At 45.6% G+C, this 15,753-nt stretch overlaps 1 protein-coding gene across 1 annotated transcript; it reads right to left on the reverse strand.

Annotated features, from left to right (window-relative positions):
- Positions 1-6,395: 6,395 nt before the first annotated feature.
- CDK5RAP2 (CDK5 regulatory subunit associated protein 2) lies at positions 6,396-12,118 on the reverse strand. Its single transcript, XM_082246489.1, has one exon. It carries the CDS (start codon positions 12,095-12,097, stop codon positions 6,506-6,508), a length of 5,592 nt encoding a protein of 1,863 aa, XP_082102615.1. The 5' UTR covers positions 12,098-12,118; the 3' UTR covers positions 6,396-6,505.
- Between the last annotated feature and the right edge of the window lie 3,635 nt (positions 12,119-15,753).

The following is a 15,753-nucleotide window of genomic DNA, read 5'->3' on the forward strand; positions in this document are numbered from 1 at the left end:
GTTCACTTAAGATGAATAAATATATACACAGGTGTCCCAAAAGTATTGGGACGCCTGCCTTTACACACACATGAACTTTAATGGCATCCCAGTCTTAAGCTGGATACACACTATACAACTTTTGTTGTTAGATTTAAACTATGTAGTGCAGGGGCCGGCCTGAGTGCATACAAATTTAAAGTGTTTAGGTCTGACCTCATATTATATGGTTTTGGTAAATCTAAAGATAATTGTACAGTGTGTATCCAGCTTTAGTCCATAGGGTTCAATATTGAGTTGGCCCACCCTTTGCAGCTATTAGACCTCATGCACACTGGACCTTATAAAAACGCCAGTAGCTTGGTAGTGAGTTTTTCAGCTTTTTTTGGCGTTTTTAGCTAAAAATGACCTCTCTGCTATTTTACTAACTCCGACTTTCCCACAATGCAATGCTTGCCAGAATAGGGTGTTCACACCCATGCGATAAGATTTAGGTGCGGGGGGAAGGGTCCTACAACATTTTGGTGCAAATGTGGACCCTTTTTTCCCCAGCATTGAAATCACACAATCTCACTGCATTTTGAAATCTGTTTCGGGGGGGTCGTTCATGGAACATTAAGCCCCCGTTCACATCAGGCAGATTTGAAATGCCAAATTCGGAGCCTATTGCCGGCAACGTCGCTGCCCGAATTCGCGAAACCCTGACTTTGCGGCGCCGCATTGATTCCCAAAAGTAGTTTCTGCACTACTTTTGGCAACTTCAGGGCGATTTCAATAGACATCTGTGCATGAACCCGTACAGATGTCTGTCAAGTCGTCCCCCCGAAGTCGTACTGACATGCGAGTTTGAAACGGTGCGCGTTCAGCTGAATGATTTCAAAACCCGCCCTCAGTGTGAACCAGTGTCGGCAATAGGATCCGATTTGACATGCGATTCAACATGAGAAATCGCATGCCAAATCGGCACAATGTCAACGGGGGCTTCATGTTCCATGAACGATACCCAAAACAGATTGCAAAATGCAGTGCACTTGTCAGAATCGCATCGCATGGGTGTTTACACCCAAACAATGTGATTAGGTGTGGAGAAAAAAAAAAAAAAAAGTCCTACAACATTTTGGTGCAAATGTAATGCAATTTGAGCCATACAAAATATATGGCTCAAATCGCATCGCACAGACATCACATGTGATGTGCACAGGAATGCAGTGCGTTTTTGGTACAAATCACTTGCGGTGTTCAGCATGCACCAGTGTGACCCCAGGCTATGTTCCATCAACAACACCTCCAAACACAACCCAGGCTTAAAAAAAAGCAATGGAATAAAAAACGTCAAAAGACACCAGTTAGCAGCGTTTTTTGGCGTTTATTGACATTAGAGCGTTTTGACAGCTGAAAAACGCCACTCAAAACCCACTAGTTTTCGGGGTTTTTTTACAGCCAGAAAACGCCTCTGCCAAAACCTGCTGATAACAGCCTGTGTGTGCATGGAGCATAGAAGGACATGGTGGGGGAGACATAGGAGAACATGCTGGGGAGACATAGGAGGACATGGTGGGGGAGACATAGGAGAACATGGTTGGGGAGACATAGGAGAACATGGTTGGGGAGACATAGGAGAACATGCTGGGGAGACATAGGAGAACATGACGAGGAGACATAGGAGAACATGCCGGGGGAGACATAGGAGAACATGCCGGGGGAGACATAGGAGAACATGCCGGGGGAGACATAGGAGAACATGCCGGGGGAGACATAGGAGAACATGCCGGGGGAGACATAGGAGAACATGCCGGGGGAGACATAGGAGAACATGCCGGGGAGACATAGGAGAACATGCTGGGGAGTTTACTGGCTGCAGAAAAAAATGTCTGACACCAAAAACATTCCGTGTGCATGAGGCCTAACAGCTTCAACTCTTCTGGGAAGGCTGTCCACAAGGTTTAGGAGTGTGTCTATGGAAATGTTTGACCATTCTTCCAGAAGCGCATTTGTTGGGTCAGGCACTGATGTTGGATGAGAGGGCCTGGCTTTAATTCATCCCAAAGGTATTCTATCAGGTTGAGGTCAGGACTCTGTGCAGGCCAGTCAAGTTCCTCCACCCCAAACTCGCTTATCCATGTCTTTATGGACCTGGCTTTGTGCACTGGTGGGCAGTCATGATGGAACAGGAAGGGGCCACCCCCAAAATTTTCCAAAATGTCTTGGTATGCAGACGCCTTAAGCCCATGTTTACATTGGTCTGATTTGACATTCCTGGCAATTGCACTGTCCGAATCAGTGCGGCGCCTCACCGATTCCCAAATGTAGTTTCTTCACTACTCTTGGAGACTTCGGGGGGCTATCTCAATAGACATGTGAACTTGCCCCCGAAGTCGGACTGGAATGCTTGCTTGAAATCGTGCGAGTTTAAAACAGCTTCAGTGAGAACATAGGCTGAGTTCCATTCACTGGAACTAAGGGGCCAAGCCCAACCCGTGAAAAACAACCCCACACCATAATCCCCCCTCCACCAAATGATTTAGAACAGTGCACAAAGCAAGGTTCATAAAGAAATGGAAGAGCGAGTTTGGGGTGGAGGAACTTGACCGGCCTGCACAGAGTCCTGACCTCAACCTGATGGACCTCAACCTGATGGAACACCTTTGGGATGAATTAGATGACTGCGAGCCAGGCCTTCCTGTCCAACATCAGTGCCTGACCTCACAAATGCGCTTCTGGAAGAATGGTCAAACATTCCCATAGACACACTCCTAAACCTTGTGGACAGCCTTCCCAGAAGAGTTGAAGCTGTTATAGCTGCAAAGGGTGGGCCAACTCAATATTGAACCCTACAGACTAAGACTGGCATGCCTTTAAATGTGAGCATAAATGACAGGTGTCCCAATACTTTTGGCAAGATTGTGTATCTAGCTATATAGATCTAGATATGTAATTTGTATTAGTTTAATTTAACCTCTCCGGTGACATAAGACTTAAATTATGCTATAATGATAACTTTTTTGCCACAACAGTTGTTTCAATCAATAGAAACAGAAAATAAATCCAGTTCTTATAGCTGTGTAAACTGAGCCTCTATAGCAGCCTTTCTCAACCTTTATACCCAGAGGAACCCTTGAAATAACTTTCAGGTCTCAGGGAACCCCTAGTAAGATTAGTCTATTAGGGGTCATCAGGAAAAGGCCCCTTACATTGTTGGTGGTTAGAGGCCAGAATGACACTCGGAGTCATACCGCAGGTTCTGCTAAGTGGCATGGACCTGGACCTATGGTGGCACCATTGGATGGGAGGTTAGTTAGCCAAAGCTGAAGAACCTTCTAGTAGCCCCTGAAGGAACCCTGGTTGAGAATGGCTGCTATATAGTACTTCCTTCGGGGTTGATTTACTAAAACTGGAGAGTGCAAAATCTGATGCAGCTGTGCATGCTAGCCAATCAGCTTCTAACTTCAGCTTGTTCAGTTAAGCTTTCACAATAAAATCTGGAAGCTAATTGGCTACCATGCACAGATGCACCAGATTTACTAAAACTGGAGAGTGCAAAATCTCATGCAGCCCCACATAGAAACCAATCAGCTTCCAGGTTTTAGCCCAGGTCCACACTGAGGCCATTTTGAAATCGTACGAGTTCAGCTGAACTGGCACGATTTCAAGCCGGGATTTTAGTCCGACTTCAGGAGCAATTTCACAGACATCTGTGCGGGTTGCTATTGAAATCGCCCCCCGAAGTCACCAAAAGTAGTACAGCAACTAATTTAGTTAGGAATTGCTGTGGCGCCGCAAAGTCAGCGTCGCACCGATTTGGACGGTGCAATTGGCTCTGATTTGACGTGTCAAATTGGGCCAATATGAACATGGGCCTATTACCAAAGCTTAAAGCGGAGTTCCACCCAAAAGTGGAACATCCGCTTTAAGGCCTCCTGACCCCCTGGCATGCCACATTTGGGGGTGGGGGGGGGGGCGTGTACCTAGTTTTGACAGGTACACGCCCCCACTTCCGCTCAGGCTGCCTAGGTGGCTCGAGTGGAAGTTCTCCTCTCCCCCACCCTCCCATCTTCTGGGACACGTCACAGGTCCCAGAAGTTTGCACGGCCATTCGCTACCTGCGCGTGCGCAATGAAGCCGCAAGCTGTCACAGCCGGGTGCCCACAGTAGTGATGCCGGCGCCGCGGGGAGAAGACGGGGAGAACCAAGGCTCCCGCCGGCCGCATCGCTGGATTGTGGGACAGGTGAATGTGTGTTTATTAAAAGTCAGCAGCTACAAAAAGTGTAACTGCTGACTTTTAATAAACACAAAAACCATTGGAACTCCGCTTTAATTGAACAAGCCGACGTTAGAAGCCAATTGGCCACAAAGCATGGCTGCACCAGATTTCGCACTCTCAAATTTTAGTAAATCAACCCCTATGGTTACAGAATGGCAAAAACAAATGATAATAAAACTGCTGTGCTACAGAAAGGCTGCATGGTGTATATAATTTTTCATTTAGCCCGGAGTCACACTATACAGCGGCTGGGGGATAGCAGACGCCATTTACAGTGTCAGGTCGCAGTTTACTGTGACAGCTCACCTCCCTAGAGAACCTAAAGCAATCGGTTTCCAGGCCCAAGCACTACGGGAGGAGGGGGCTCTGGTAAGGCAAGCTGTCTCAATAAGAGTATAGGAAGCCTGAAATTTCCCAGAAGCTTTGGTTTACTGGAAGCACTGGGAACCCTGGTCAATGCGATAATTAAAAGATATACAAGCATGGCAAATAGGGAAAAAAAAAAAAAAGGCACAAAACGATTGCGAAAATAGCCGATATCCACTCTATACAATATATAGAAATCATTAACTTAAAACTTTACAAGCAGGATATAGCAATAAAAAAGGATAAAATACAGCCAAAATATAAAAACCATACTGGATCACACCAGGCAGCATTAATACAATTAGGAACTTGGTATAAAACACAACATGGCAACTTAGTAATTAGGTGAGATTTCCCAACACTTCCTTGTTCTGGTGAGAAAAGTTTTAAAATAAAAAGATGACGACTTCTCTAGCAATTCTAAGGCCCCTTTGACACGTGCGATCCGATCCTATCTGCCTAAAAAACTGTTTTTCAGGGGGACCTGATCGGATGCTCCATGCATCCCTATGGGGCAGCTGATGTCAGCGGTGACATGTCCGCTGACACCCGCTGCTATCCGATCCTCTCCCTGAAATCCGGACGGATGGAAACCCTATTTTCCATCCGTCTGGAGGATCGGATCGGATGAGAACGAACAGGCGGTCCGTTCTCATCCAATCTCCCTATAGAGGACAGTGGGAATCTGACAGCTCTGTCTCTGCAGACAGAGCAGAGACGGAGCTGTCATCCGCCTGCTCAGCGGGGATCGGCAGATCGATCCTCCGCTGAGCAGAACGGACTCCATCGGGCGGTGCGCCCGTGTGAAAGAGGCCTAAAATGACAAGAAGTCCCATGTAGAGAACGGTCATCTGCACTCAGAACTTATAATCATAAAAATAGCTCTTCATGGAAAACCAGCAACATAAAGAAGCTCTATAAAGGCCCGGTTCACACTGAATAGGATTTTGAAATCACACTACTGAGTGCCGGGTTCACATATATGCGATGCGGGAACCCTGCAAATCCACTGCAGGTTCCTGCATCGCATTCAAATCGCAGGTAGTTCACACTGCCATATGCAAATCACTGGGGGTGTCAAAACAAAGCTAAAGACACCCCCAGATCAGTTCACATATCGCAGGGCAAACTGAAAGTTCAGACCTGAATCAGATCGCATTGGTGTGAAACACCGTGCGATCCGATTCTACTGCGGACCCAAAAGAAGGTGTTTGATCGCTTAGTTCTCACTAGAGCTTGCGGGGATCATCATTGATCATTGGATCAATGCTGTATCCACCTTGGGGAGTATAAATTCGTTTTTTTTTTGGAAAGTCATACCTTTAAATACAAACACTAAGGCCCCTTTCACACGGGCGCACCGCCCAACAGAGTCCGTTCTGCTCAGCGGGGGATCGATCCACAGGTCCCCGCTGAGCAGGCGGATGCCAGCTCTGTCTCCGCTCTGTGTGCAGAGGCAGAGCCGTCAGATCCCTACTGTCCTCTATGGGGAGATCGGATGAGAACGGACAGCAGCCTGTGTGTTCTCATCCGATCCTCCTCCGGACGGATGGAAAATAGGGTTTCCATGCTACCGGATTTCACGGACAGGATCGGATCGGATAGCAGCGGGTGTCAGCAGAGATGTCTCCGCTGACACCCACTGCCCCATAGGGATGCATGGAGCATCCGATCAGGTCCACCTGAAAAACTGACAGGCAGATAGGATTGGATCGCCCGTGTGAAAGGGGCCGAATTCTGATGCTCACAAGTTCTGAATGCAAATAAAACAATCTCAACCAGAACAAACAAAAAAAATGAAGGGAAACCTTCTCAACAAGTACAATTAAAAACCTTTAGAAACCTTTTATCAGTTCTAATCCTTCACTCTGTACAAAATGAAAACAGCAGTTACTTTTTCAATGCTTTTCTACTACCTGAACCTGAACCAGATTCCCTTTTGCACGCTTTAAAATTTTGTGAGTCATCGCTAGCTGATTCAAAATAAGCTTCTCAATGTCCTCTTTCATTTGGTTTTCAGAATAGACCCTTTTCACCATCCCAGACAACAACTTATCTTGCTCCAGAACCCTCTTCCGAAGCCGGGTCATCTCAAGGTTTGCCTCTTCCCCCTGGCGGATGTTGTAGGAGCCGTGGGTCTGCAGAGGCAGGGATACCCTCCAGAGAAGCTTCAGTAAGCAGCTTGCCTCCTCCAGAGACTGCTTGGTTCTGTTGAGCTTTTCAAAAAAGATGTTACCAAAATGTTCGGTCATGTTTAGCACAGCCGTCTGCACACCGTGGTCTAGAAAAACCTCAGTCTCTTCCAGGACAGTTTTTGCTTCGAGGATCTGCTTACGGAGAGCATTGTAGTCTTCCACTAAGCCGAGCACATGGCAGCCATGTTTATCCGCCCACATTTTGTGTCCGGGAACTAAGCGTGATGGTGTATACAACAAGCTGTCAGCTGAGTGGTCGCTGTTGGCATCGTCTTCGCCGTAGTAAGCGTTGCTAAGTTTATACTCCAACTCTTTCAGCCATTCAACAGTCTGAGCGAGCTGTTCCTGGAAACCCAAAGCGATGTTGGAATCCAAACTAGCGGTCGAGATGAGATCTTCGAATGCTTTATTGACATTATTAAAGTTCTTTGAACACACAACGCTCAGATTGTGGCTCTCTTTTATTCTCTGTCTTTGATGAGACAGTTCCCGAGCTTGTGACTGTACCAGCAAATCGTACTTGGACAGGGAGGTGTCTTCAAATGGTCTATGAGAATTAGATACTGTAAGAAGCTTGCACTCTTTCTGTATTGTGGAGACCTTCTTAAAGCTGGAAGACTGAAATATGAGAGTTTCTTGATTATTGGCACATTCTATACAGAAACGTTCATGGTGGCAGCATAGCCCAGCAATATTTTGGCAAGTAAAATTGTGACTGTTGACTTGGACTTCGAAATCTGGGTTTCCGTTGTGGATTTCACTTAAGCTTAAAGTGTTTGTGATTGTTTTATCTATGAAAGAATGTTCGGAATCTCTATCCTCCGTGTCTACGTTATCCAGTCTGAAGCTGTTGTCGATATCTTCCGATACTTTTTCTTCCCGAAGCTTCTCAATCTCGACTTGTGAACACTTAAACTGTTCAACCAGCCTTTGGTTTTCCAGCTGCAGTTCTTTTATTAGTGTCCTTACAGCCACATCTTCCTCTTTGTAGGCACTATTTAAATCAGATAGAACATTTTTGTTTTGTAAGTTAACCTCTCTTGATTGAAATTTCTCAATGTCCATCTGGGCACATTTTAGCTGCTCAACAAGCCTGAGGTTTTCCAACAGCAACTCTTTGTGCAGGGATTGTGCAGACAGATCTCTCTCTGCATTATCCAGGGCTGATTGGTTATTTGTGATTTCAGACACATTTGATCGATGGCTGTCATCCAGTGCAGACTTGTCATTCCCTAACTGTAGTTCCTTATGCAATGCCTGCTGTAAAGAATCTCTCTTCTCTTTTTCAGTTTTTTCCAATTGGCCTGCAAATTCAGTTTCTTTCCCGACTTTTTCAACTGGCTGAAACTTTCCCACCTCGACCTGTGCATATTTTAATTGTCCGGACAGTCCACTTAGTCTCTCGGCCTGTAGGTCTCCTTGTAAGATCAGCCTTGAAGGCTCATTCCAAGCATTATCAGATTCATCCCAGAAAAAGCTTTTAGGTTTTTCCTTGTATGATTTAAGGGCCCCTATTTCAAGTTTAGCACATGCTAACTCTTCCAGTAGTCTGTTGTTTTCTTCTTGCAATTCTTTCTCAAGACAAACATGTTCATTCAATCCACTTAGTCTCTCATCCCGTAGGTCTCCTTGTAGGATTAGCCTTGAAGGCTCATTCCAAGTGTTATCAGAATCAGCCCACCCTTTAGGTTTTTCCTTGTTCAGTTTAAGGGCCTTTATTTCAAGTTTAGCACATTCCAATTGTTCTAGTAGTCTGCTGTTTTCTTCTTGCAATTCTTTCTCAGGATAAACATGTTCATTCAATCCACTTAGCCTCTCAGCTTGTAGGTCTCCTTGCAAGATCAGCCTTGAAGGTTCCTTCCAAACGTTATTGGAATCACCCCAGCCTTTAGGGTTTTCCTTGTTTAATTTAAGGGCCTTTATTTCAAGTTTAGCACATTCCAATTGTTCTAGTAGTTTGCTGTTTTCTTCTCGCAATTCTTTCTCAAGACAAACATGTTCATTAAATCCACTTAGTCTCTCAGCCTGTAGGTCCTCAGGACAAACATGTTCATTCAATCCACTTAGTCTCTCAGCCTGTAGGTCTCCTTGTAAGATCAGCCTTGAAGGTTCCTTCCAAGCATTATCAGAATCATCCCAGCCTTTATGATTTTCCTTGCTTAATTTAAGCTCCATTATTTCAAGTTTAGCACATTCCAATTGTTCTAGTAGTTTGCTGTTTTCCTCTTGCAATTCTTTCTCAAGACAAACATGTTCATTTAGTCCACTTAGTCTCTCAACCTGTAGGTCCCCATGTAGGATTGGCCTAGAAAGCTCAAGCTCAGCGTTATCAGAATCATCGCAGCCTTGTGTATTTTTTTCCTTGATGGATTGAAGGGCATTTATTTCACGGTTTGCACATTCTAACTGTTCTAGTAGTCTGCGGTTTTCTTCTTGCAATTCTTTCTCAAGAAAAGCATGTTCATTTAGTCCACTTAGTCTCTCAGCCTGTATGTCTCCTTGTAAGATCTGCCTCGAAGATTCATTCCTAGCATGGTTAGATTCATTCCAGCCTTGTGTAGGTTCTGTGTTTGATTTAAGGGTCTTTATTTCAAGTTTAGCACATGCTAGCTGTTCTAAGAGTATGCGGGTTTCTTCTTTCTCAAGACAAACATGTTCATTTAATCCACTTGTTCTCTCAGCCTGTAGGTCTCCTTGTAAGATCTGCCTCGTAGGCTCGTTCCCAGCGTTATCAGAATCATCCCAGCCTTGTAGAGTACCTTTGAATTTTTCTTTGTTTGATTTAAGGACCTTTATTTCAAGTTTAGCACATTCTAGCTGTTCTAGTAGTTTGCCGTTTTCTTCTTTCAGTTCTTTTTCAAGACAAACATGTTCATTTAATCCACTTAGTTTCTCAGCCTGTAGGTCTCCTTGTAGGATGTGGCTTGAAGACCCAATCCCAGCGCTATCAGAATCATCCCAGCCTTGTAGAGTACCTTTGTTTGATTTAAGGGCCCCTATTTCAAGTTTAGCACATGCCAACTCTTCCAGCAGTCTGTTGTTTTCTTCTTGCAATTCTTTCTCAAGACAGACGTGGTCATTTTCTCTTGAAGCAAGGAAGGCCTCCGTTTTAGTCCGTCTGCTTAAGGGAGACTTCAAAAGAACTGGAATTCTGGATTTAGTCAGGTTGTTTGAAAAACACTTTTGTTGTTTGTCATTCTGGATTTCACGACTGCTTTTATGAACGTCTGACGTAAACTGGAGGCTCTCCGTATTACTGAGGATTTCTTCATCTCTATTTTTGAAACTTTCCGAGCTTTCTTTTCCAAACACAAAACCATCAACGAGAATGGCTTGGTCAGCATAGTACTTTGACGCGGTCTGTGTGGAAGACGATACTGTGCTTTGGCTGGGTTCTGTGAACTCATGCTTAGGATGTGTGGCAACAGCTGCAGAGCTTTCATCTTTTGCGTCCTTCTCAATGAAAGACAGTTCTAATTTGCTATCCTGTGAATTATTTAAGTGTTCTTCAGTCAGAGAAGAATCTTTAAGCACAGTTTGTGTTTCCGTCGATTTCATGAGAGCCCGGTTCACAGCTTCCACTAGGTTATTGTCACCCAAGTGATCGAGGCATATACTTAGATAGGACGTCTGATCCCCAAGAAACGACATTGTATCGCTTTCTCTATATTTTGCCATGATCTGGGCTTCCAAAATCTTCCTCAGTTCTTGGTTAGACTGAATATCTCTTTCCAGCCATTTGCGAAGCATACTGATGGCGTCAAGCTCTTTTTGTAGGCTTCCTGATTCCCTCTCATAGTCGTGTAGCCGGGAGCATAGATCCTGCTGAGCCTGAATAGTTAAAATCAGCTTCTTATAATCTGGATCGCTGTCCTTTCTGAGGCTTTGGTCACGCAGGCCGGACTCCCTTGCTTCTGCTAAGGTGGCGTTCAGATTTTCGATTTCCTTCAAAAGCTTTTCGTTTTCTTTTGTTTTTTTCTTTAACGCCAATGTGAGACCCTGTATGGCTTTATCCCGCTTCACAGCGTTTCTCTCTTCGTTGGCTAATCCGGTTTTACTCTCTTCCAGCTTCTGCTGCAGCTCCTTTATAACCTTTCCCATTTCTTTAACTTTCTTTTGCCATTCGTTAGCATCTTCTTTTTTCTCTTCTGAGCTTTTTGTCGCGAGGCAGTCCCTGCACGTTAGTCCTGGAGATTGCGAGAGACCGTCCTGTAGGTCACTTTCTGGGAGTAAGCTGACCGTCTTTGTTGCATTCGCATTGGAAGCGTCACTTGGCATCATGGTGTGAATCTGTTTCTCCAGCTGTGTAATTAAAGCATCTTTGGAGCGTAAAGTCTCATTTAAGCACTGTATAATCCAGTCTCTCTCCTCCAAAATCCCCATGCTCTTGTTGTACTGTTCTTTGACTGCCAGCAATCTCTCTTCTGCATTAAACCTCTGCATTCGCTCCTGGTCCAGGAGCACGCAGACTTTCTCCAGCTCCGCTTTCTCATGTTTTAGTTCCTCCAATAACTGGAGTTTTTGGCGACTGGCCTCCCCCAGGTTCTGAAGCTGCTTGAGATGGTCATCCTTCAGCTGCTGAATGGTAACATTGTGCTCCCCAGCAAGGCTCTCCATAGCTTTGGATGCTCTGATAAGGAGGTTTTGCTTCTCCTGATACTCATGTTTTAAGCTCTCCACCTCTACTTTTAGCTCTATGTTCATGCGGTGGAGCTCCTCACTGCTGTTGTCACAATGTCTTTGCACTTGCTCCTCTAAGAAATAGATGCGCAGCTTCAGGTTAAAGTTCTCTTTCTTTAGCTCGGTGATCTGCTTCTCAAAATCCTTCATGGTGTGTGCTCGGTCTACTGAAAGTCTATCATAGCCCTTCATGGGCTTACAACCTTTCGGGGGGTAGGAGTTCTCTATGGAAAGACTGTCCCCTTCATAGGGTAGGTCATAATCCTGGGGCATGACACGTTCTCTTTCATATCTACTTCTCACAGGGTGATGTCTTCCCATAAACTCAAAGCCCAGGATGCCTCCGTTTGCAGGTATGGACTGTCTGTCTCTCTCAATAGGTTTCATTGGCTGGTCATCTTCTTCAGACAAGCTGTCTCTATCCAAAAAGAGGCTGTCTCCCTCCAGGGTGTGGGGGCTCTCTCTCTGAAGGTTATCCTCATTCTCAGACAATCTGTCTGTTCCATTATCACTTCTAAGGTGGTCAATCTCCTCTGACCAGCTGTCTCTCTGCATAGTGAGATGGCTGCTTCTCAGAAAATGTTCTCCCAACCCAGGTGGACTGTTTCTCTCCATTGTATGAAAGCTGTCTCTCTGAGCACAAGTCACATGGTCTCAGCCCGCATAGCGGATTTGTTTCTCTCACAGACTGGCAGTATATTATGGGGCAATGAGTGTGTGTGTCTCTCTCCCCTTAAGGGGGGGGGGGGGGGTGTGCTTTCCCAGATTTGAAGCCCCTCTCTAGTATCAGCTTGGACCAGCAGTCTCTCGCAAAGTGATGTCTCACCTCAGCAGCAGTGTCTTCTACAAAGTGAAGTCTCTCCTCAGATCAGCAAGGGTTCTTATGAAGTGATGTCTCTCCTCAGAATCAGCAGTCTCTCGGTTTTGTGAAGTGATGTCTCACCGCATATACTGGCAGGCTTTCTCGTAAAGTCTCTCCTCTGACTGGCCTTCTGTCTTTTGGGAAGGGACGTCTCACTTCAGACACTTTCAGGGTTTCTCGTGAAGGGATGCCTCACCTCTAAATGGCAGTCTATCTTGTGAAGGGACGTCTCACTTCAGATATTGTTAGGGTTTCTGGTGAAGGGACGTCTCACCTCAGATACGGTGAGGGCCTCTCTTGTGAAGGAACGTCTCACCTCATATACTGTCAGGGTTTCTCGTAAAGTCTCTACTCAGACTGGCCTTCTCTCTTTTGGGAAGGGACGTCTCACTTCAGACACTTCAAGGGTTTCTCGTGAAGGGAGGTCTCACCTCAGACTGGCAGTCTCTCTTGAAAAGGGACGTCTCACCTCAGATTGGCAGTCTCTTGGAAAGGGACGTCTCACCTCAGATTGGCAGTCTCTCTTGGAAAGGGACGTCTCACCTCAGATTGGCAGTCTCTCTTGGAAAGGGACGTCTCACCTCAGATTGGCAGTCTCTCTTGGAAAGGGATGTCTCACCTCAGATTGGCAGTCTCTCTTGAAAAGGGGACGTCTCACCTCAGACTGGCAGTCTCTCTTGAAAAGGGGACGTCTCACCTCAGAAGTCTCTCTTGAAAAAGGGACGTCTCACCTCAGAAGTCTCTCTTGAAAAAGGGACGTCTCACCTCAGAAGTCTCTCTTGAAAAAGGGACGTCTCACTTCAGACCGGCAGTCTCTCTTAAAAAGGGACGTCTCACCTCAGAAATCTCTCTCTCTCTCGTAAAGGGGACGTCTTACCTCAGAAGTCTCTCTTGAAAAGGGACGTCTCACCTCAGAAGTCTCTCTCTCTCTCTCGTAAAGGGACGTCTCACCTCAGAAGTCTCTCTCTCGTAAAGGGATGTCTTTCTGGTCAGTCTCTCATGAGGTGAGGCCTCTCCTTTGGCCAGCATTCGCTTTATCTTTTATGAAGCGACGTCTCTCCTCAGAATGGCAGTCGGTCTCTCGGAATGACGTCTCTCCTCAGAATGGCAGTCGGTCTCTCGGAATGCCGTCTCTCCTCAGAATGGCAGTCGGTCTCTCGGAATGCCGTCTCTCCTCAGAATGGCAGTCGGTCTCTCGGAATGCTGTCTCTCCTCAGGATAAGAGTCTCTCTCCTGAATGGAGGTCTCCTCAGGCCAGCAGCTTCTCTTTCATGTAATGATGTCTCACCTCAGACACTGACAGACTCTCTCTGAGGTAAGGATGTCTCTCTGGGCAGTCGGGCCTCCTCGGGTGACTCTCTCTCTCAGCTGCGCGCTCCCGCCGAGAATCACAATAGAGACGAGAAATCCATTCCGAACCCCAGCGGACCGCTAACACTTGGTAATGGCTCTCCCGGGTCACTTATAACGGTCGCCGGGACTACTATTCAAAACGCCGCCATCTTGTCTGACGCGCTTTGTCACCGCCTCCTCGCGCGAGCACGCATAGGGAAGCCTCGGACCCCGCCCACAGCGCGAGCTCCCGGAGTACGCCACATAGAGGAGCGCGAGCACGTAATAGGGAAGCCTCGGGCCCCGCCCACAGCGCGAGCTCCCGGAGTACGCCACATAAAGGAGCGCGAGCACGAGCTTCTGTTAGTCAGAGCTGTGGTACTGAAGGAGGAGGAAAGGAGATGTGAGGAGATGTTTTCCTCAGGAGGAGACAGTCCTACTGATCTGTATACAAATCCATTATACACCATTGTATTGTTATTACAGCTTCTGGTCTCTGTGTTCATCGCAAAGCAGCGTTATTGAAGATTTCCTGCATTGTGTGGTGTTATTTGTAATTTATTTGTACTTCTAGGCAACGTCACTGCCGAGAAATGTACATCGACGGTTGTAGTTAACAGCGACTCATTTTAACTAGGCGACATTATCAGCAATTTACATAGCCGGTGTTGTATCATCATCATCCAGCCTGTCCCCCCCCCCCCCAAGTATTTTCATGGGTCCAGGAAAATTTTAGAACGCCAGCGGCATTATTTGAAAGTATACATCGCTGAACGGTGTTATCGGCAATTTACATCGCTGGACGACGTAACCTTATTGAAAGTATACATCGCTGGACGACGTTATCGGCAATTTACATCGCTGGACAGCGTTATCGGCAATTTACATCGCTGGACGGCATTATCAATAATTTACCTCACTAGACGGCGTTAACAATAATTTACCTCACTGGATGGCATTATCAATAATTTACCTCACTGGATGGCATTATCAATAATTTACCTCACTGGATGGCATTATCAATAATTTACCTCACTAGACCGCGTTATCAATAATTTACCTCACTGGACGGCGTTATCAATAATTTACCTCACTGGAAGGCATTATCAATAATTTACCTCACTAGACCACGTTATCAATAATTTACCTCACTGGACGGCGTTATCAATAATTTACCTCACTGGAAGGCATTATCAATAATTTACCTCACTAGACCACGTTATCAATAATTTACCTCACTAGACGGCATTATCAATAATTTACCTCACTGGACGGCATTATCAATAATTTACCTCACTAGACTGCGTTATCAATAATTTACCTCACTGGACGGCGTTATCAATAATTTACCTCACTGGACGGCGTTATCAATAATTTACCTCACTGGACGGCGTTATCAATAATTTACCTCACTGGACGGCGTTATCAATAATTTACCTCACTAGACTGCGTTATCAATAATTTACCTCACTGGATGGCGTTATCAATAATTTACCTCACTGGACGGCGTTATCAATAATTTACCTCACTGGGAGGCATTATCAATAATTTACCTCACTAGACCACGTTATCAATAATTTACCTCACTAGACGGCGTTATCAATAATTTACCTCACTGGACGGCGTTATCAATAATTTACCTCACTGGATGGCATTATCAATAATTTACCTCACTAGACCACGTTATCAATAATTTACCTCACTAGACGGCGTTATCAATAATTTACCTCACTGGACGGCGTTATCAATAATTTACCTCACTGGAAGGCATTATCAATAATTTACCTCACTAGACCACGTTATCAATAATTTACCTCACTGGACGGCGTTATCAATAATTTACCTCACTGGACGGCGTTATCAATAATTTACCTCACTGGACGGCGTTATCAATAATTTACCTCACTAGACGGCGTTATCAATAATTTACCTCACTGGACGGCGTTATTGAAAGTTTACATCGCGGGACGGCTTAATCTGCAATTTGCATCGCTGGACGACGTTATTGAAAATCTCGCTCGACGATGATATCGCAATATTCATCGCAGGGGGGCGGAGTTATCAACAATTGACATCG

The sequence above is a fragment of the Pelophylax lessonae genome (genome assembly GCF_965119305.1).
Source record: "Pelophylax lessonae genome assembly, chromosome: 2".
NCBI lineage: Eukaryota > Metazoa > Chordata > Amphibia > Anura > Ranidae > Pelophylax > Pelophylax lessonae.

Excerpts from the sequence above, each read along its gene's own strand:
- CDK5RAP2 (XM_082246489.1), bottom strand. The coding sequence starts at position 12,097 with ATGGAGAGAAACAGTCCACCTGGGTTGGGAGAACATTTTCTGAGAAGC.